Source organism: Sinocyclocheilus anshuiensis, unplaced genomic scaffold (genome assembly GCF_001515605.1).
Source record: "Sinocyclocheilus anshuiensis isolate Anshui unplaced genomic scaffold, SAMN03320099.WGS_v1.1 scaffold193, whole genome shotgun sequence".
Classification (NCBI taxonomy): Eukaryota; Metazoa; Chordata; class Actinopteri; order Cypriniformes; family Cyprinidae; genus Sinocyclocheilus; species Sinocyclocheilus anshuiensis.
Window position 1 is genome coordinate 712369 of NW_015536468.1, and position 23519 is coordinate 735887.

Sequence of the window (23519 nt, forward strand, 5' to 3'; positions counted from 1 at the left end):
ACACACACACACACACACACACTCCCAAAGCACCATTAGAAATGGACTCCGGATGCATAGCGCCATTTATAGATCTGCATTTTCTCGCTCAGATCACTCATTCTCTGAGGAATAAGAAAGTGGGACTCTGGGGGATGGATGTACCTCGTGCAGGCTGTTGTGGGACGGTGCTGGAGCCATACAAGGAGAGAATAGAGTCCTTGGAGAGAGGTTTCTTGGCCGAGTCCTCTGCTTTGCTGCTCCCGCTGGTTTCGCTGAACAGGTCCAGATCACCCTGTGCTGGAGCAACACCTCCTGTGCCCGTAGCACCTGCCACAGCCCCTCCAGCGGAGTTGGCCTGAGCACTCCCAGCTGCCTTACTGGAACTGACCTACAGAGCAGAGGAGACGGTTGACTTCAAGCCATACACACTCTCAACACCGGCTTATACAGCTTGACACAATAACTCCCTCACATATCAATAAAACTCATTAGCAATCACAGACGTGCATGGATATATCTGTGGGCCTTAAAATCGTGAGCCAAATTAGGTATCTCAGAAGACCTTCCAGTCTAAATGGTAGGAAACTTGTGCCAAATCAACCAGATAAAGCTCTGAAACATTTATAACGGAAATAACACTAACAGAAAAAACAAAACAAAAAGTCACTATATTCACGTTCATGTTAAATTATATACTATTTTGTCTAAAGTTAAAAATAAAACAGCAAACTCTAAAATCAATTATTTAAACAATACATTTCAAAACATAAATACTATTAAAAGTGAATTAAGTAAGTTAACAAAATACTATTAAAAGGACAGTTAAATTTTTTTAATAAAAAATAAAAAATAAATTGTATTTAATGTTTTAAATATAACAATCTTTCAAAATTAATTCAATATTAAATTTTTTTAAATATTTAAGAATCTTATGAAATTTGTTTTTTTAATGATCAAAGATCTTGGCATCCTAGACTGGCTTTAGAGGAGTTTAGACTAGTTAAAGACACAATATGTAATTTTCGCCGCTAGAGGGCGCGCATTCAAAATAAACAAAGAATTAAAGGCGTAGTTTGATGACGCCGTGACTGAGTGTGGAATCATGCGAGTTGTGGTCTTCATCCCCACAGCCGATGCAATCCGACGGGACTTGGGCAGAAATCATGTTCATGGATGAGCTAATGATTTATTAATATAGTAGTATGAAGCAGGGTGAGGCTGAAAGCCGTCGAAGCGAAACGAGGCCACTGAACGAGCGCGACACACAGCTCGAAAGCAGCGGAGCTTTTATTATGCCATAGTCGACCGCTTCCGCTCCTTCCGGTCGTGCGTATGTGGGGTTTTATCATACCAGATACATTTGAAAGTTCTGTTATTATGCTATTATATTTACATATTAAAGCGTCTTTGGTGTTTCTATGATTTCTACAAAACAAAACCAGAAATCGAGGGGTTATCATTGGCAGGTGACACAATGACACTATGGACATGCTCTGTGTCAATAGTTAAAATTGCTTATTTCTCTGGATTTAAACATTCTTCGAAACATTTGGGATAATGTAAGTACACCAAACGTCAGAGCAGCGGAGCTTTTATTATGCCATAGTCGACCGCTTCCGCTCCTTCCGGTCGTGCGTATGTGGGGTTTTATCATACCAGATACATTTGAAAGTTCTGTTATTATGCTATTATATTTACATATTAAAGCGTCTTTGGTGTTTCTATGATTTCTACAAAACAAAACCAGAAATCGAGGGGTTATCATTGGCAGGTGACACAATGACACTATGGACATGCTCTGTGTCAATAGTTAAAATTGCTTATTTCTCTGGATTTAAACATTCTTCGAAACATTTGGGATAATGTAAGTACACAAGTCAGCAAAATATATAACACTGTTCTAGTGGTTTTTGGATATATTAATAAAAAAATCTTACATATTGTGCCTTTAAGACCAGCGAACCAGTTTAGGCTGGTTTTAACTGGATCAAAACTGGACCATGTTGCTGCCACAGTACAAGTAAATGTGTGGTAATAACAACAAAAATTGAGTCACTTGGATGTGCTGCGTTGAACACTCAAACCTGTAGCGAAATTTGTGTGGGGAAATCTTTCGCTCTCGTTAAATGCTTAATCACATATATTCCTGCTAAAGTGACCCACAAAAAATTCACAGAACAATTGTAAATGTGGCCATATCTCATATAAGGAAAGGCAAATAATCAAATCAAAGTTGGTTAAAAATATAAATCCTGGATAAACTCAGATGAGAGAAGACAAACACACACATCTTCACACAGATCTTCATGCAGAGAAATTACATTAATTAGACTGCAGCTGTGATGAATGAATAGCTCAGGAAGAGGAGACACAATTCACCGTTTACACAAACTTACAGCGCATACAAATAACAGAAGATGGAGAAGACAATCAGGAAGAAGCAGTTTGTGTTCAGTCAAAGCACCTGCATCCTTTTACTCAATTACAGACATGTGATGCAAGACTAGCAGCCACAAAGCTGCAGATGGTAAGGCTGATGCCATGGTTACCCTTGAAAAAGCAAGTCCGTCAATACGAAATTGAGGGAAAGTTCTAGGCCTAAATCATAGTTCATATTTCCAAGAAAGTCAGCATGGTGACAAGTAACTTGCTGACTCTGGTGGCACCTGGCTGAAGAAACTCAACAGTGGCCCAAGGTCATGTTCAGTGATGTGCGAGAGCTGGGTGAGTCTTGCTGAGGTTTGGCACAGGCTCCGGTCTATCCGTGAATAAGAATCAGGAGGACATCACACCATTATAAGCAGGACTGAGGACAATAGGCTGGCAGCACACCATGCTTCAACTATAGTACATATTAGCCATGCCAGGTAGACCTCATGAAACCTAGTGTCTTTGTCCTCTAGCTTTGAGGGTATTTATAAGCTAGTGATAAAATGAACATGTTACAGCTACAGAAAATATATATATACAAATATACACAATTTCGTTGTAAATGCACTTCATTTAAAAGCATAAGGTCAGAAATGTTTTTTTTTTTTTTTTAAGAAATGTGTACTTTTATTCAGAAGGGATGCATTACATTGACCAAAAATGATATTTATGATACAAAATATTTTTTATTTGAAATAAATGCACTTTCCAATAAAGAAACCTAAAAGGTATCATGGTTTCAACAAGTTCATTAAGCAGAAAAACTTCAACACTGATAATAGTAATAAATTTTTTTCTGAGCAGCAAATAAGCAGAATGATTTCTGAAGGATCATGTGACACTGAAGACTGGAATAATGGCTGCTTAAAATTTCAGCTTTCCCATCAGTGGAAAAAAATTACATTTTAAATTATATTAAAACAGAAAACAGTTATTTTAAATTGTAGTATTTCACAATATTACTGCTTTTACTGTAATGTTTAATAAATGCAGCCTTGGTGAACATAAGACTCTTATTTCAAAAACATTAAAATTACATACACATTTTATATATATACATACTGCATTTATATATATATATATATATATATATATCAAGTTTCAGTTTATTTATATAGCACGTATAAAACAGCCACACGGCTGACCAAAGTGCTGTACAGAAATTCAAAATAGTAAAAAGAATATAAAAATCTGCACAGCTACACAATTAAACAGGGTCGCCTTAATAATAACATAAGTAAATATATTAATAACACAAGAGAAACGAAGTATAAACCCATAAAAGACTAAGCAAAGACCATAATAGAAAATTATTTGTAAGCCAAACAAAACAGATATGTTTTTAGAAGAGATTTAAAAGTGGACAGAGAAGGGGCAAGTCTAATCTCTAAAGGGAGGCTATTCCACAGCCGCGGCCCAACCACTGAAAAAACACGATCCCCTCTACATTTGAGTCTGGATTGTGGGACTAGAAGAAGATTCTGATCACTGGATCTTAAGCGTCTGGATGGAGTATATGGGTATAGTAATTCAGATAAATAAATAGGGGCTAGATCATTTAAAGATTTATATACAAATAAAATAATTTTAAAATCAATTCTGAATTTAATAGGCAGCCAATGAAGCATTTTGAACTAGTTGAAGGCGATCGATTGATGACTTAGAACTACCACAGTATAGTGAGTTGCAGTAGTCTAAGCGTGAGATGATAAAAGCATGAACAGCCATCTCTAAAGATTTATGATTTAAGAAAGGTTTGATTTTTGATAACAGGCGAAGTTGATAAAAACTAGAACCTATTACAGAGGAGATATGTTTATCAAGGTTTAAGGACTCATCTAACAAAACTCCCAGGTTCCGTACACGTGAAGATCTAAACACTGATAAACTACCCAGATCTAAGCTGGTTGCCTGAGAATTATCAGAGGAAATATATATTTACACATACAAACACACAAATGTAAATATAAATTGTCAATAAAAATACAATATATAAATGTGACCCTGGAACACAAAACCAGTCATAAGTAGCACGGGTAAATTTGTAGCAATAGCCAAAAATACATTGTATGGGTCAAAATGATAAATTTTTCTTATATGCCAAAATTCATTTGGATATTAAGTAAAGATCATGTTCCATGAGGATATTTAGTAAATTCCCTGCCATAAATATATCAAAACTTAATTTTTGATTAGTAATATGCACTGCTAAGAACTTAATTTGGACAACTTTAAAGGCAATTTTCTCAATATTTAGATTTTTTACACCCTCAGATTCCAGATTTTCAAATAGTTGTATCTCGACCAAATATTGTCCTATCCTAACAAACCATACATCAATGGAAAGCTTATTTATTCAGCTTTCAGATTATGTATAAATGTCAATTTCGAAAAATTGACCCTTATGACTGGTTTTGTAGTGCAGAGTCACAAATACAATTAAATACATATCGGTATTATTGTACATTATTTAAATATACTGTAATACCATCTGATTCTGACTAGAATAGCAAATAGCAAATTATGCTCATGGCTATGACAAAGTAAAAGCAATTGGCTATGAAAAAAAGTCTGACTCAAACTTTATATTTTAACAGGAAACAACTTTACACAGGAAAGAAAGTACTAGAGCTAATTATAACGTTTCACCCTCTATAGAGGGAGAAAGAGAAAAGCAGAGAGGAAGTGAAAACAGAGGGGAGAATGTGCCACATCATTTGAATTCAAATCGAGCGAAAACAAATAGATGTGTATCAATCGATTTTCCCCACAAAAATCTTCCCACTCTAGTATCATTAATTGGCAAACATGCTTACTCAGATGGCAGATATCGAACAGGCCATTCTCTGAAGTTCACTGCTGAAGTACGTGTCTGACATGAGCTCATAAATAAAACTGAACTAAAAGAGCGTGATTCAGAGACCGTCTCCGCTCTCCCGCTGTCTATCCATCAGTGTCCTGGAGCTCCAGGAACGGAAATGTTCCACAGTAATCAGAGACAAAAAGGCAGGGTTGGGAGGACGGGGTGGAGGTTGGCAGGGACACATGTGGACGCTCTCTTCCTATTTAGATGGGCCGACGATATGCAGCCCTGCGCTTAGGCATGCAGGAGTAACACCTCCAGCTGCTGCAGTGGCAGTCGCGCATCTGATAAGAAGCGAGCCGAGCTGAACACGGGTGAACAGCACTGCGGTGCGATAAGCCAAACACCGCCTCGCACATCTGATACGCAAACCCCTCGGAATGATTAACCTGTGAAGGCTGATGCTAACACAACTGTGTGCTACAGCCTATAATGGGTTCAGCCTTTGATATGCACGAGAGAAAAGAGGCAAGGAACAAAGAAATCACACAAACTCTTGACAGCTAGTCTCAAGACCCCAGCAACTAGCAAGAACATACTAAAGGCAGGAGGGAGCCTTTTTTCGGGCCGCATTATGAAAAAGAGATGACATAAGCCCTTTTCTCTATTTGTAATATGAGTGACATTTGAAGGGATCCATACGGGAGTCCACAGAGGGACACAGGAAATGCTATTAGAATTAAAAATAGATGAGGAGGGGGGAGGCCAGGACACCTACACTCCATAATTCAGGGACAGGAACAGATATTTTTCTCTATGCTCCATGAATGAGAGGGAGAGACAACTTTTGTGCACACATGTACACATCTATAATTTAAAGATGGAGAGATAGAATGATGGATAGAATGATGTACCGAATGGATGGAGAGAACGAGAGATCGATAAATAGTATGATAGATAGACAGACAGAACAACAGATAGAACAAACAAAAGACAGAATGACAGACAGATAGAATGAACAACAGACAGAACGACAGACAGAATGAATAACAGAATGATAGACAGATAGAATGAACAGGGAACTACAAATAGAATGATAAAGCGATAAAGAGATAGAACAAGATAGATAGATAGATAGATAGATAGACAGACAGACAGATGGACAGACTGATGGAATGATAGACAGATCAATGGCTGAATAGGTATAAAGACAAACCGATAGATGTATAATAATTATCTATCTATCCATCTATCTATCTATCTATCTATGAAGTACTTTTTAAATATGAAATATAGTATTTAATTTGAAAGTATGCAATTTCGGACGAACTCTCCTAATAAACTCTCTCCTTCTCATTCACCACAATCAGTGTGGCACCAAACCCATGAATATTTGATCTTTCCCACCCCCACATTAGCACAGAAACATACACGCGCCATACAAACACACAGTGCAGCCTGTATTTCACTGTGACATTCACGGAGCACCATGCATATTCTAGCTTTACCCACCCCCAAACACAATTCACTCGCTCCCCCATACCCACAGAGAGAGAGAGAGAGAAAGAGAAAGAGAGAGAGAGAGAGATATTTTATGTGCAACAGAGTAGGCTCTGTCTGATTAGCAGCCCCACACAGATAATTAGCACTCTGGTGGTGCTGTGGGCTGGGCTAATCCAGTTTCCCCCACAGCCCCCTTCTGCCTGGGAAACCAGAAAAACCCAAGCACAAAAAAAAGATGAGAAAAAACAAAAGAACAGAAGTGCCCCAAAATCACAAATGTGTTAGGTTGGATTTGGTGAAGACGGTTGTTCACAGCAGTGGGTGCATGCTGGGTATATGCCAGAGCAGAGTCTGGCAGTGCCACCCTGCCAAGGTCCCACTGCAGCTCAGAGTCTGAGGATCAGTCAGCAGGAAAGAGCGGATGAGACACGAGGCCATCTGGGGAATACACAGCTACACAATCAACAATATGAAAGGGGAAAATAAACGAATACATAAACTATTTGCACACAAAAAATCACAGTCACAAAACTATTACAAAATCTAAATATCACATGTAAAAAAGACAGGTTACTCATAATACATCATGTAGGTGTGAAAGTAGTTGCCTTAGTATGCCTTAAACAAACTGCGAATTTCCTTACAAACAACCATCCCATCAGCCGCAGGCTGCAGAGATGCTCTGGTGGTATTGCGTTCATGACCTGCACTGGTCCAGCAGACTTTCTGAAGAAGCGCGTCCCTGCAGTGCTGCTCTGGGATCAGTTAACTGTGTGAGTTAGCAGTGGTTACAGATAGAAGATGAAGAAATCTGAGCCTGCATTAGCACTCTGACCTATATGCATCCAGTCAGCCTTCTGTAATGTATCCACTGCCTCACTTCGGCCGTGACCGATACTCTGCTGGTCTAGACTTCAGTCATAGTGCCATTAAGTGCAGATCACATTCCTACATACTGTAACAGAGCATGATTTCACTTTCTTCTCCACACATGACCAAAAATACCTTAAGTATTAAAGGCCACTATGACACTAATTTACCATTTCAGTGTTTAAGTGCTTCCTGCGATTCTACTAAAAATGGATGTTATTTTCTGGGTCATATGTGCGAAAAATCAAATTTTCATGTTGCGATTAATTGCTAATGCTTTTATTACGGTATACGGTATTATCACGATATTGAAATTTAGTTTTAAAAAAGTGCTGTCATAATACAGTATAACAGGTTCAATAACTTTTTTCTTATAACAAAAATAACTGAACATTTAAATGCAATAAAGCAATACAGAAAAATGTATAAAGCTAAAAGTTTTACACAGATTAAAGTGCAAAAGAACTATAAAGACCAATAGGTATCACTTTACAATAAGACCTCATTAGTTATCCTTAGTTAATGCATTAACATTCACAATGAGCAATAGCTACATTTGCTACAGAATTTATTAATCTTTGTGAAGATATATCGCATCACCGAATACCGGCACAAGTCTACTGCCAATGTATTAAACATTTTAATGAATTAATTTTACATGAAATTATAATCACATTTATTAATATAACTCATATATAAGTTAATAAATTGACAGCTACAAAAAGAGGCATTCATCAAAAGGAAATTAATTCCAGCTAATTCCATCTAATAATAATTCAGCTACATTTTCCCCTAACAAACCTGAGAATAAAACCTGATGGCATTCTGATCCTAGTCGTAACATCCGATGCCATGCTTGCATACCCAAGGATGTTCTGCCTCTAGAATACTTTTAAGAAAATGAGCTGTCCTGGAAAAGTAAGAACACGCACACATACACACACTATAAATGTGAAAAAAGCAAGACCAATTAAGGCCAGCTTACTCCGTCTGGTAAAGAGAAAAATTTATACACTTGATGCTTTACTGTCCCTGAATCCTAAAATATGCATAAGTGTTCTTTAAATATCCCAACAATTTGCATGTGGTCACAAGCGACGGCCTCACCTTTTCCCGAGATGTGCGAATGGATTGGATGTTTGGCTTTAAGGTAGAGCTGGCAATGTGTGAATTCGCATTGTGTGGGGCTGGAGCATGAAATAAGTTAATCCTTGGGTCCTCGGGGCAGTCCTTCATAAGAACCGACCATTCATGCACTTGTCTGTATCTGTAATGTTGTCTATTATGACCTTGGGATAGTATAATATGACGGTTTCAAAAGATTTCATGAATAGGGCAGGCATGGGACCAAGGGATGCTGGTTAGCATGGCCCCATTAGTACCTGCTAGATGATGACGCAACTAAGCCATCTGGCTGAAAAAAAGCATTTTTATCCATGCTAATGGTACTTTAGACCTCCGTGTACCCTTGCTCACTCACGTCAGTGAGTGTGTTGTTCTAATCAGATGCAGAGGACGGAGGCATATACAAGTACATGGTGATTAGACTAACTACAGGGACAAACACGGGACGGAACAAGAGTGGAAACAGAAGCCTTTGGATCACAGAATCCCGTAATGTTAACACTCCATACACAAACACACGCACATTCTGCCACTGGTGGCAGTAATAGCCCTCAACCCAGATGATACGTCTGCCAGTGAGTCACTTCCCAGACAGCAGACATTAAAATACAACACTGGCAATGAGAATGGCAATGCAAAATGTACAACTCTTCTGCCTGAAGAGCAGACTTTCCAAAAAAACACTGAATTAAAAAAATAAATAAATCAATAAAATATAAATTAATGAAGCCCAAAGAGCAGAATTTCTAAAACCCACTGCATGCATGAAATAATATAAAACAAATAAATGACTTAATTAATAAAGCCCCACGCAGCAGCATTTTTCTAAAATGCACTGCATGGGAAAAAAATAAAACAAATAAATTAATTGATAAATAAAGCCCCAAGAGCAGAATTTCCAAAACGCACTGCATGAAAAAAAAAAAAAATCTAAATTAATAAATAATCCCTAAGAGTAGAATTTTCAAAACACACTGCATCATAAATATCAGGTCAACATCCCTCCACTCACTACCGTCACAGCTGTCTTACAAGTATTACAACTAGTATTTAAAATCTTTGAAGTGCCTCCTGTCAGTGCAAAATTGTGATGAATGTCAATCTAGAGTTACATAAAAGAAAAATGAATTTTAATATGACTGTTCAGACTGAGGTCACATTGCAAACCATCTGACCTGTATCTGATTTAGTACCACATATGGAAGTGGCCCAACACAGAAAACAAAAAAAAACAGATTTCATGTCATTTATGCTGTTCACACTTATGAAAAACAAATCTGAGTCAAAAAACAAAAAAAATTGGCCCACTTTTGCCTGCAGTTTGAGCCTAATATACCACATACTATTATTTTCCATAAACATATACGGTTTCTATGTTAGTCTCAAAAAGACTTTGCTGTAACAAAACCATAAAACAAAGTGAAAACATTGTTTAGCAGCAAAGTCTGAATTAAAAACCTGGATAAAGCAGTCGCCCTGCAGCACACCGGCCACCGCAGAGCCTTTTCTCTTTGTAGAGGTATACACACTGAACTAGCTCAGCTTTCATTAGGCATAAGTCCTACTGAGAAACCATCTGTGCTTAAAACACTCACATGAAACACTGAGACTGCCTACACTGCAGCTCTAATGAGTGTAGATAGATACAGCGTATGTACCCACATGCACTCTGAAAGGCTCAATGTGGTTTTCCACTGTGCTGCACCCATGCAGTGCTGAATGTGTGGTGCATGGCATGCCCATATGTTGAGCGTGAGGGCCCACAGAGCTCAAAGAACACGGGCAGATCAATAGTTGTGCTCTTAAAGGGCCGACGGTGGGTTTTGATGAGATATGCCTCTTAAACAGCTGAATGATTCATTAATGAGTCAGCACACTATACATCCTGTGTGCTGCAGATTCTGGAGCGAGACTATTGCAGGAAAACAGCTGACAGATGGTACCAAGCAAAATTACTTAAGTAAAGCAAACCTTTCTGCAATTACATGACCTAGTCTGGTAGACTGCATCAATGTGAGCAGGAAGAGGTTTAGAGAATTCAAACAACCCTGTAATACAACAGAATCTTCATTTTAAGAGGATAATAAGAAGCTAAATGCTAAGAGGATCATCTGCAAGATATGGAAGTGGAGAGATGTGTGATTTTTGGGTCAAATCATGTCACGGTAGGGGCATGAGATATATTGGAACTATATAGTTAATGTCATAAACACTGTAAAAAAAATTTTTTTTTTTTTAAGTTGTAAATAAAACCGTATGTTTTACAAAAAAAAAGACTATTTTAGTCTTTCTACTTAATACTTTTTCTCAGGTTTATGTGTTAATTGCCTTTTTTTGTAATTATTGTGAAGTTTATTAGCAATTTCGGAGTGAAAATGGTTTCGAAATAAATCCTACACGAAGCTTTTTTTATTGTTCAGTGTAGTATGTTATTTTTAATCTTTTATTGGTACAGGCTGATATTGGTTATTTTATTTTTAGTTTTACATTTAGATCACATTTTCTTTCATCTCACACTTATTTAAAATTAATCTTTAAAAACGATAATAATTTAAATAACACTCTTAAATCCTTAGCATATGTCAAAATGAATATTACATTTTTCTTGCTTTACATTATAATGTTGTGATGCCTGAATTCACTTCTAGCATTTAAAACCATTGCTTTTTTTTTGGTTTATATCTTAAAACCAGCTCTTTTAGTATGAGTTATTGGCTAAAAATAAAAATACTCCTAACCCCTTTATTAATCAATGACAATCTGGAACACATTATTAAAATAAAATATACTGTATCTGTTAATATTATTCAATGAACCTGAGACAATGTGAACGAACGATGAGCTGTTGTATTTTTAGCATTAAAAAAAGATTATTAAACAGTGTAACAAATGTACTGCTTATTGTTAATGTCAGTTAATGCATTAACTAATGTTAACTAATGGAACCGTATTATAATGTGCAACCAACTTCTTAATTGACAAACCCACAACAGTGATAAACATCATGTGTCTAATATGCGAATGATCATGATGCAAATGAGCAGAGACTGTCTGCCTCCACAACGCTCATGAAATGTTGATGTTGATATTCTCACAGCCCTTATGTGCACAGACAGCTTGATTAGGGAGCTGGAGAGAAACAGGCTGGTCAGGATGTCAATAATGGGGAGGGATTGGCTGCTAACTGAGCATCATGGGATACCAGAACTGGCTAGCGGTTGTGCAATCATATAGAAACTGCAGGGAGGGGGATGTCCTGCAGAGGAGACTGTGTGTGTATGTCTCAGGGGCTGATATAAAAGCTGGCAGTAGATGAGATGTGAAAAGAGGAAGTGCGAGGACAGATTAACATGCACCGGCTGGAGTCACACTGAAGGAATGGAGAATACGGAAGCCTGGCGGTTTCTCATCAAAGACTCCAACTGTCTCTCACGCTCTCATCTTTCTCTCCCCTTAGGCTTAGGGAGGACTGCGAGCGCCCTGATTCAGGCCCTAATGCCAACCAATCAGCGATCTCCTGCTTGTTTCCACATGAAGGGAAAAAAATCAGCATACATTCCCTTGCATTAATTTCCCATCCACTCCAAAAAGTGTGTACCGATTGCTTGCTTATTGCTGTTGCATCATTCTGGGTGTTCAACTCATTATGCATGTCTACAACCTAAAATTAATATTAAAATCATAATTATAAAATTATTTATATCAAACACCACAAGAGTGAATGTGCATATGTGAATGATGGGTTGGAGTTGGGCTGATATGGAACAGTGTTATTCATATACTATTATTGCATTCATTAATATTTTGAATTTAACTTATTTTTATATTTTCAGTTTTCATTTTAGTTCAAGTTCATTTTTATCATTTTAAAATGGAGGCAAGGTCAGGCTTCTCTGTGCACTTCCTGCAGGCACTCTTGCTTTCGAAAATCACTGTTCGGAGAAAAACAAATCCTCATTCACATACATAAGAAATCCAATTCCGATAAGTGTCACATCTTCAGATATGTGAAAAGCCTCCAAATCCTTTAAAGAGCCAATGTGTGGCTCTTTCAGACACATCTTCCACACAAAGACTCAACAAACAAGAATCAACCAAATCCTCCCTCATCAGACACCCACCGCCACTCGATTCATCTGGAGAATAAGAGCAGAGATTGACAGCATGATGTTGAGACTGAATGCTTTGTAAAGCCCTGAGCATTCGCTTACTATTCTCAAGTGATCTATCTTTAGCTCCTCTTTATCCTTTATTAGCATCCCATGAGAATGCAGAATGTGTAGGAAGGGCTGTTTTCCACTTGGCCAGAGCAGAGTAGGATGACATCAATTATTCGAGAAGTCCAAGTCAGTCCAGTGGCTCTACACACCTCTCAATAAAACATTGATTCAAGTGGGGAAAAAGCTTTTTGTCAAGTGACTTTTCTGGCTTCAGCACAGGTTCAGGCTTCTAAGATCAAAAAGAGAATCCTGCTCAAGCCATTCTGAGAACGATGGTCAAAACGGGTGTGAAAGAAGGATGGGAATGGACCTTAGTCAGGGTAGACGCCATATTGAAAAACGAGGCTGTGAAGGATAGACTTTACAAAGACATGCGCTGTATAATGCTTATGTAATATTTATTTTTCAAAACTCACAACTTTCAAAACTGTTTTATAGAGTTTTTGTTTCGTCAGCTGAACAATCAGTATGTTGTTAAACAACAGTAAGATCTTTTGAACACACTGTACTTCTGTCCCTCACAGCCTCGTTTTCATTCCTGTCAAAAATTACATATGGTGCTACCCTGACTAAGGTCTATCGAGGGAGAAAAGGTGAAAGTAGAGACAGTGTGGGGTTAGTGAGAGTGGATCCCAGAGGTGAAGACGAGCTTCCACAAAGACAAATTGCTATTCATGCTGAGATCCTCCAGCGTCCTGATTGGCTGTAAGAGTGTAATTCAGTGGTTATCAACGTTTTTTAGCCCAATGTCCATCTACACAGTATCTAGGTCACTTATCGCCCTACACCAAATAAAATGTCTAATACTAAAGTGCAAGATCATTTTATCTAAATATTTGAAAAATTTAACACTAAAAACTAAAATGAATTGTTGAATTTGGGCATATAAAAAATTTATATTCATTTTGAGATCTGCTGAAGACTACATTTAACAGTGTTATTAAATTATTAATGTGTATAAATAAACTTTAAGTGAGCATTAGATGATGGCAAAAGTCACTCAAATGTAAAAATAAGGAAAATGCAGATGTATAATTAAATACACAACATCAGCCAACAAAAACAAATCTTGAAGATATATCGTGTATTTGCCAAACTTCTCTGTCTCCTCTTAACATTATTCTGTTTTTATTCCTCTTCTCTTGACATTAAACATCTCTCCTCTTCACTCTCCTTAGTGAAGGGCCGTAATAAATGCTAATAACCCTCATTATTCATGCTGCATCCTTTGGCCAGGGAGACCCTGCAAATCAATTCTGTCAGCCGCAACTAGACAGGCAAAATGTAATCATGTTGTTTGCGGAGGAAATTAATACAATTGGGTTTGACCTTTTCTTTGTCTCTCTTAGTCAGTTGATTTCAGACTGAATGAGGGCAGGCAGGAACAGACACATGTTTATTGACCTAAGAAAGATAATGCTTCTTGTTTAACTCGTACCTCCAATCCTTTACAAATGAGGCGCACCGGTCTATGAAGGTCTGCTTAGCGTTAACTACCACATGCCATGACAAATGACTAAATGTACCAAAAGAGTTCAGGTGGTTTGTGCGTTGCTGACATAGCACTGACATTGACTTCATGACTGAAGACCATGATATTGTGTTAAAATAAATATGAATATATAAAACACGAATATATATTTAAAAAAATATATAAAGTTATTTATTCCTGTGATGGCAAAGCTGAATTTTCAGCAATCATTACTCCAGTCTTCAGTGCCATATGATCCTTCAGAAATTCTAATATGCTGATTTGATGCTCAGGAAACATTTATTATTATCATCCATGTTCTCCATATTAAAAATGTTGTGTGCTTAATATTTTTGTGGAAACTGTAATACTTTTTTTCCAAAGAATCTTTGATGAATAGGAAGTATAAAAAACAGCAATTATTTGAAATGGAAACCTGTCACTTTTGATCAATTTAATGCATCCTTGCTCAATAAAGAAATTAATTTCCTTAAAAAAATCTTTCTGACCTCAAACTTTTGAACGATAGCATAATATCTCTAATATAACAGAAAAAACACATATAGCAAGTCACACTGCAGTACACTGTATGTCAATGTCAACTACCCAGCACTGAGAAAATAGTGTGACTGATATGACAACAGGATAGAGCAGGTATTTTGAGTTACGAACGAACAAACACACACACACACACACACACACACACACACACACACACACACACACACACACACACACACAGGTATTGGTGGTTTATGGGGACTCTCCATAGGTGTAATGGTTTTTATACTGTACAAACTGTATTTTCTATCGCCCTACACCTAAACCTACCCCTTACAGAAAACTTTGTGCATTTTTAGATTTTCAAAAAAACATTTAGTATGTTTTTTAAGCCTTTTGAATTATGGGGACATAGGCAGTGTCCTCATAAACCACCTTCACATTGTAATACCTCTGTCATACCCATATCATTATACAAATTTGTGTCCCCGTAAACCACCCAAAACAGTGCGCACACACACACACACACACACACACACAACTGGCTATTGATGTTTGCATTAGTGGACTCGTGTACCTGGTTTGTGTTGGTGTTTGAGGGCAGAGGGTTGGATACCATTGGTCCAAATATGTCTAAGTCATCACTGATTGGAGCTGCACTGCTTGTTCCCGCCCCACTGCTGGCAGAGCTGGCTGTGGGTGCATCTGAGCGAGAGAGAACCAAATGTCATTACAGACATGGACAAAGTGTCAAATGCATTACATAGAGTAACAGTCACTGTGTATTTTTATTGGTTTCACACCAAAGTTAAACAAATAATGTGACCAGAAAGTGTTTAGAGTCACACTTGAATATCTACATATATCTTTGCCTTACATAACATAAAACAGTGTCAACGGTTTTGAAGACCACTGCAAAAGCACACTTTAAAGGGATAGTTCATCCAAAAATTAAAATTTGATGTTTATCTGCTTACCCCCAGGGCATCCAAGATGTAGGTGACACTCTATCTACAATCTCAATTAGGAGTGTCAATGGTACATTTGAGAGATAGGTGGCAGTAATTCACTTATAAGTCTGCGATCTGCCGTAAAGCAAGAAGAAGAAGAAGACGCGCCGGCTGAAGAAGATGACGCGAACGCGCTCCGGACAGTTCAGACATTGTGGTGAATTAGAGGTAAAAAACGATATAAATACTGTTCAGTTTCTTGCACAGACTGATCGTTTTGTGTCTTTACACATCAATGTATCGTCACGAGCCGCAGGGTTTAATTTGGTTTTGTTTGTGTATGTTTTTTTGACTCTCAAAGCCGTGATTCCCATTCAATTCCATTATATGACTGACAGACTGCAACGGTTTGTGTTCAAAATCTTTGTTTGTGTTCTACTGAAGAAACAAAGTCACCTACATCTTTGATGCCCTGGGGGTAAGCAGATAAACATCAAATTTTCATTTTTGAGTGAACTATCCCTTTAAGGAAAAAAAAAAAAAAACATTGATCAATTTTAAAGCAAGACACCACAAGCAGAATCATTGCTTTTTTAATCAACTGATCAACTTGAAGATTTTGGCCTATTTTGCTTCCATATCATGTCTTCTTTCAGACTTTTGTATTGTGGATGTTTTTGTATTCTATCCACATCATTCATATTTATTTTATTACACTATCGATTTGTGTCTGTAAATTGCAATTACGACACATATATTTAATGTCCGTTTTTTTCAAAACAATTTTCTCATGCACTAAAACAAGAAATCTCCACTTCAGTAGCACTTACATAAACAAAACTTTCAAAGCTTTTTTTTCCTATCTATATTCTGAATGATATAGATATATTCAGAGGGTTTTGCAATCTGTACATTTATGAAACTTAATGCATATTTTGCATATTTAAATATAACATTTAAGAAAACACAGATGTCAGAGACACAGCGGCTGTACAGACTCTTTACATAACAATTCAGATGCATCTGTGACTCACTGACTCAGCAGTGATGACCAATGCCAGGCTAAACATGCTAGCGTGAGTCTTTGTCTCTTTAGAGAGAAATAAAGGATCGTTCATCTGGCAGCAGCCCACACTGCCTGCTCAGCTTGCTTTTCCCGTTCCTGCTACCTATCGACTCCATCCAAGAGAGCAGGAAATCTAATCACACTCCGCACACGCCTCCGCCAACGTTGGAGAAAAAGCACCCGCTCGCCTCCGACGCCGGCCTGCAGCTCAGACGCACTCTCTCATTCCATTAAAGTCAAAGACTCCATCAGAGCCCTGCCTGTGCTCACACGTTACAGTGCGCAGAGTCAGGAGCCGCTGCCATCTCTTTATGACTGATAAAATCCATGAAAATAAAAGAGCTCAAAGTAGTGAATAAAACTGTAGTGAATAGCTACAGGAGTGGGGAAGTGGAGAGATGCGATGCTTGATGAGCTGGGGGTGTGACTGGAAGGAGAATAGGAAGAGGAAATTAGAGAACCCACGTATAGTGTGATGTGCAAAAAAGCGTAGCATCTGGAAAGCACTGCACTCTATTTCAAAAGCCTTTATGTGTGCACAAACATCTGATATGCTTTAAGAACTCCTATACATGCGGTCTAAATCAGCAGTTTTCATTTGGTGATGGGTTTTGGGTCTATTTTGATAGGCTCACGAATAGTAAGGAAAAATGAAGCTAAATGCAATAATAAAAAAAATAATGCAGAGATATGAAAAGAATGAATGGGCTGAGAGTCTAATCGAACTTTAGTATTTTTGCACAAATTCATATGTAACTTGGTAGAAGGTAGATAAATTAGGCAGATATCAATATGGATAGGTTGAAATATGACATTCCTATATTCACAAAGACTTTTTTTAAAGTTAAAGATGCAACGTACTTATAAATGTAGCGACAGATCTTTTCTTCAATATTGTAACACATTAGAGTATAACTGATTATTGAAAAAAAAAGTAAGGCGGAGACTTGGTTCTATCTATCGATTGCTGTTGATTGGATCGAGGCAGATTTGAATGCGAGCTTGCAATCAATTTTAACAAGTGGCAGGATTTATGCAGATGAAATGATTGGAAAAGTCTGACATAAGTCACCAGAAAGAAGTCTTTTGTTTCTCTTAAGGATCAAGATGACATTTTGATTAAAAATGACAAGATCCAAAACAATATTAAAAAGTGAATCATTCACAATAAGATCAATACTATGCATTTAGAACATAGATAAGGTGAATTCATTTCATACTGCCTTCAAACACATTTAAATGAATATTTTTTGCTTATAAAAGAAAAAAAACATACTGCCACTTTTTGACCAATGTAAAATCTGGGTGCTGAAACAAAACCAGATGAGAACCATTGATCTGAATCCTTCCAGACATTCAAACACATCTGTTTAACGTTTCTCTTTTTCAAAACATCTGAAGGAAAACTGCAGATGAGCAAAACCTCTATTACATTATATTGCATTAAATATGCAAATTAAACGAGATTAGATGCACTGTAGGCCACATTTACACCTGGTATTACCGGATTTTAAGTGTTCATAGCAAACACAGGTGTAAATGGGGTCCAACACATTTTGTGATCAGTTCTAAACCACATTTGGGGTTGAAATAGTTTATTTCAAATGAAAAAGAAAAAAAAACTTCTATCCATTGACTGCCAATTGGATGGAGGCAGATTTGAATGTGAGCTTGCAGTCACCTATAAGTGATAGACAAGGTTAAAGTAAAATAAATGATAAAATGACAATAAGCAAATCAAATTTTCATACGTTTGGGATGAGAATAAAAATATGCAGTCATGAATAGATACCTTTAAAAAATTCAGGTGTCAATACCAGATCTAAACAGTTCTGAAACAAATCTCCTGAGATGGATGCTAACATCAAGTGTAAATAGAAATAAATACACATTTAACAGACAGAATGCAAATGTATTGATATATTGTTGATTCATTGTGATTCACTTGATTAGTCAAGCATATCATGCAAGTAATTTGATCAATTTTTAATCAACAGCCACATCGACGGAAAGAGAGAGAAAAATGTTGGTTGTCTGAACACAGTGCTAGAGACTGCTGCCGGTATGGAAGGGTGAGAAGAGATGCTGGGGCCTTGAGCAAAAACACATCAATAAGACGCATGTCTCAATCTCAACACCATCATCTCCAGCCTCTCTTCATCAGCACTGACCTCTACTGCCCCCCAGCTGAAGATGTACATCTAAACACTCTAACCTCCTTGCCTAGGACACACACATTTGCGGAAATTTATATATTCTAACCCACTCTCTGTCTCTCTCACTCATCATAACGGACAACTTGGTAGCAGATCGAGATTGAGAGAGTGAGAAATATCGAATAAGAGAGAGAGAGAGTGATAAAAACAAGTAAGAGGAGAGTGATAAAAACAAGACAGAGCGACAAAGGAAAGCTCCTGGGCAGCAAATAGAAACTTTCATTTCCCAGAAAGTAATATAACATCAGTTGTGTTTGGTCATCTCAAGGGCTCGAGTTGCCTGCCTGATCAATACTGCCAGGACTGAAAGCAGTGTGCTTCCCTGAACCTTCATCCAGACAGTAATAGCAGTCAGTGTGTTCCACTATCTGAGCCTTAACACAGACTTTAAAACATGTCGCTTTGGTGTACAGCAACACATTGTCTTGGAATACTATTAAGATACTATTTTCTCGAGATAAATGGAAAAAAACTACAGTTACAGTTTTAGTTACATTAAAAACTAAGACGAATGATTTTAAATGCGACAAGTGAATTTAAGCATCGCAGCATTTCATTATACAGCAAAATTGATATTCATTTTAAGGTTTGCTATAATTACATATTATGTTTTTTGAAGACTACTTTAGTGAGCACTGAATGACATGGATCAACATGAGCATGCACAAACACTTTTTATTTATTTATTTTTTTAAAGATTTATTTTTGCGTTTATTATGATAGGACAGTATAGAGAAGACAGGAAGTGAAAAGTGGGGGGGGGGGGTCGGGAAAGGTCGTCAAGCCAGGATTCGAACTCGGGACGCCCTTAGCACAGTGTTACTGCCCACAAGGGTCTCGGCACCAATATTACAAAAAAAAAGAAAAAAACATTTCTAATATCTAACAACTGATCATATACAGTACACTGCCATTAAAAAGTTTGGGGTTATTAAGATTTTTTTTAAAATAAATTAATACTTTTATTCACAAAGGACGCATTTAATTAATCAATGGTGAGTAATGGCTCCTTTCCATCACAGGAATAATTTACATTTTAAAATATATTAAATTAGAAAATTAATTTTCAATTTAAATAATATTTCACAATATTACTGCTCAAAATGTTTTTGATCAAATAAATGTAACCTTAATGAGCATAAGTGACTTCTTTCAAAAACATAAAAAAAACCTTTTACATTTAATAATATATATATTTTTTTAACATTTTTACTATTTTTGCTGCAGCATCCCCAGCACCCTTACTTCCTGCGCTCCAGTTTATAATTATATATTAATAGGAAAACAAGCCAAATATACGGTGGCCGAGAAGTGCTAAACAAATCACAATTCTGAAAACAAAATAACAAATTACAAACGCAAATGCAAGTCTAAAAAACAAAATAACAATTCAGAAAACACAACAACAATTCAGAAAACATTATAACAAGTCAGAAAACACAATGACAAATTCGAAAACAAAATAAGTCAGAAACCACAACAACAAATTCGAAAACAAATTAACAAATCAGAAAACACAACGACAAATCAGACAAACCGGAAGAGGTAGGTATAGTTTGAGACAGCGCCATTGGTTTGGGATTACTCACCGCTGACTGGACGAGACATCTGTCAATCAACGTATACAGGGAAGAACCAGCCGAAGAACAGCAGAGTCCTGGTAGAAAGTTCGGAGATGGTATTAAAGTAGCTCAGTTTAAATGTATTGTATGAATTACCCTTACTATGGAATAAAAAATACGGGGTGTCTATTTACATTTAGTTAAAAGTGGCTGTAAATCAACAGCTCCAGTGGCGCAGCTGGATAAGCGCGTGTCATTGGCTTTTTGACGCGATCGACCCGGGTTCGATGGCTGGTTCTTCCTGTATACGTTGATTGACAGATGTCTCGTCCAGTCAGCCGTGAGTAATCCCAAACCAATGGCGCGGTCTCAAACTATACCTACCTCTTCCGGTTTGTCTGATTTGTCGTTGTGTTTCCTGATTTGTTCATTTGTTTACTTTTCGGATTTGTCGTTGTGTTTTCTGACTTATTTTGTTTTCGAATTTGTCATTGTGTTTTCTGACTTGTTATAATGTTTTCTGAATTGTTGTTGTGCTTTCTGAATTGTTATTTTGTTTTTTAGACTTGCATTTGCGTTTGTAATTTGTTATTTTGTTTTCAGAATTGTGATTTGTTTTGCACTTCTCGGTCCCCGTACAAATATCATGTTGAATTCATCAATGGCATCAGCTACCGTCACTATCACTGTATTGATTTGTGTGTAAAATCCCATCTGTTTAGTCAATGACGCACATTAAGTGCAAAAATTCTGCTTCCATTCCACTACCTCCCACCAATTAAAATAGTTTTTGGTGTAAAATGGCATTGAAGTCTTTGGGTTCCAGCCTATCTTAGACATTTCAGATTCCCTGATCGGCAACAAGATGAGTAATCAATTATTCATGTCTTACCAAGGCCTAACAGGTCGATGGCGGGCTCCGCACTCTTCTTAGGACTGATTCTGGAATCTGTCTGGTTGTCCTCTCTTTTCTGGGATGAAGGGAGACAAAAAAGAAAGAAAGGAGAGAGTGTTTGTGAAAAGCATTTTTGGGATCACAATTCTGAATGCGAGCATCAGTGTAATAGGCCACCAGTTGTTGTTCTGATTCGAATGTTGTTCTTCACAAAAATAGCCTTCAGATGCTATGTATACACAGCTTCTGTGTTTTATCTTTGCTAGTCAGGCACTTTGACGACTCTGAACATCCTGCGCTGCAAATTGTATGAATAGATAATGCAACACGGTGCCGAAATAGCTCGCTCGCTCTATTTGTTCACAGCCTGACTGATGCCCGACTGCACCTCACAGGTGTTAACTGACCATGCCACTTTGGAGATGCAGTTCAAAGGCACTCTTGAGGCTTGTGATTTGTGACGGGCAGAAAGAAGCATCTCGGGCTGAGAAGACGAACCGTAATCCGGTCTCAACGGCCGATCAATGGGCTCTGGGTTAAAGCCTGGATCAAAGCCAGACGGAGGCCTTTTAAAACCTCATTCTACACACAAACACACAAGCAAACTCAAGAGGACAGCACTGGGTTGCGTTTTTCCCAAAAAGACTGGGAAGACAAAAGGTAACAAAAGGGCAAAACGCATCGGAACAAACACAAACACAAACCCAGCCAGACTGTACTGTCGAATCTGAATACAACCACCAGTGTCTGACATCTGTCTTATTAGCACAATAAAAGAGAATGATAAATGCGAATTTGTCTGGATGTGTCACTTAACGTCATCATTGCGCAACTGTTCTTGGCAAAAGATTGGATTTGAGCGATTGAAAAGCGGGACAGAACTGACACAAGCACTCTAATGAGCATCTGCAGGCAGGGTTTGTGGTGAAGTGTCAAGCCAGGTGCATCGTGGGTAGAGGATTAAATGGGGAAAAATAAATTTGCTGCTCTCCAGTGAGCTTGAGACTCGGGTCCATTCAACTGTGGGGTAAAAAAATAAATAGTTGCCTAATGAAAAAACGCTTTTACTGATCCCAAAGCCGTCAAATGCAGTTTCTGATGAGAAATTACATCGATCGTTCATAATTTTACAAGCTCCCGAATTATGAAAGCTATCAGAAGGGTGTTTTATACATCGCTGGGCCCTAAGCTCTTGAGAAAAGGTTGGAAATTGAATTAAAGTGAATTGAATCTTAATCTTTTACTGATGAAAAGCTTCTCCAGCCTTGCATGTCAGCTTTTGTGTACAAGGCCAAGTCTTTCACTTGTGACCTTTTTGATTGTAGTACACAAGCAGAGACACACATAGGCAGGAATGTGATGTACAGCTGCCCTTAGCAAAAAAAAAAAAAGATGCACAACTTTTATTCGCCTCTATGATTGAAATCCATAATCTTAAAATGGTTGGCTTTGGTTGAATTATGTATGAATTGAGGGCTTAGGTGCGCTACTCTTTGTTGACTTTGACACACGCAGACTTTGAAGATGACTTCGAAGACGAAATCCTTCAAGAATGTATTTGTGCTTCAGATGATGGAAACATGACAGGCTGAGACAAACAAACAAAACATTCACAAGACAAATAAACTGAAATACAAAGGCTTATGGCACACACATCACACCTTGTGAAAACAGGGAGAGTCAACTTAGGGAAGATCAGGGGCCACACAGCAAGGGTCCCTTTAGCCTCAAGGGACGAATTGAACTTTTAAAGTCTTTTATATTAATGAGGTGAGCAGGCCAAAATGAGTTTAATTATTTAACCCCAAAATAATTTTAAAAAGTACTATATACTACTAAACCGAAATTTAAATGTAAAAATATAACAATGAAAATAAAAGCTAATATTAATAAATATCAAATTATCAAATATTTAAATACATTAA

The 23519-nt window shown here is 37.4% G+C and overlaps 1 protein-coding gene across 2 annotated transcripts in view; it reads right to left on the reverse strand.

Annotated features, from left to right (window-relative positions):
• smap1 (small ArfGAP 1) overlaps positions 1 to 23519 on the reverse strand; it is a 136151-nt gene that overhangs the window by 8259 nt on the left and 104373 nt on the right. For both annotated transcript variants that reach the window (XM_016493943.1, XM_016493874.1), the window contains 3 exons: positions 21592 to 21670; positions 15483 to 15610; positions 145 to 370 (listed from right to left, as the gene is read on the reverse strand). In XM_016493943.1, coding sequence (XP_016349429.1) covers positions 145 to 370; positions 15483 to 15610; positions 21592 to 21670 — 433 coding nt within the window. The remainder of the gene's footprint in view (positions 1 to 144; positions 371 to 15482; positions 15611 to 21591; positions 21671 to 23519) is intronic.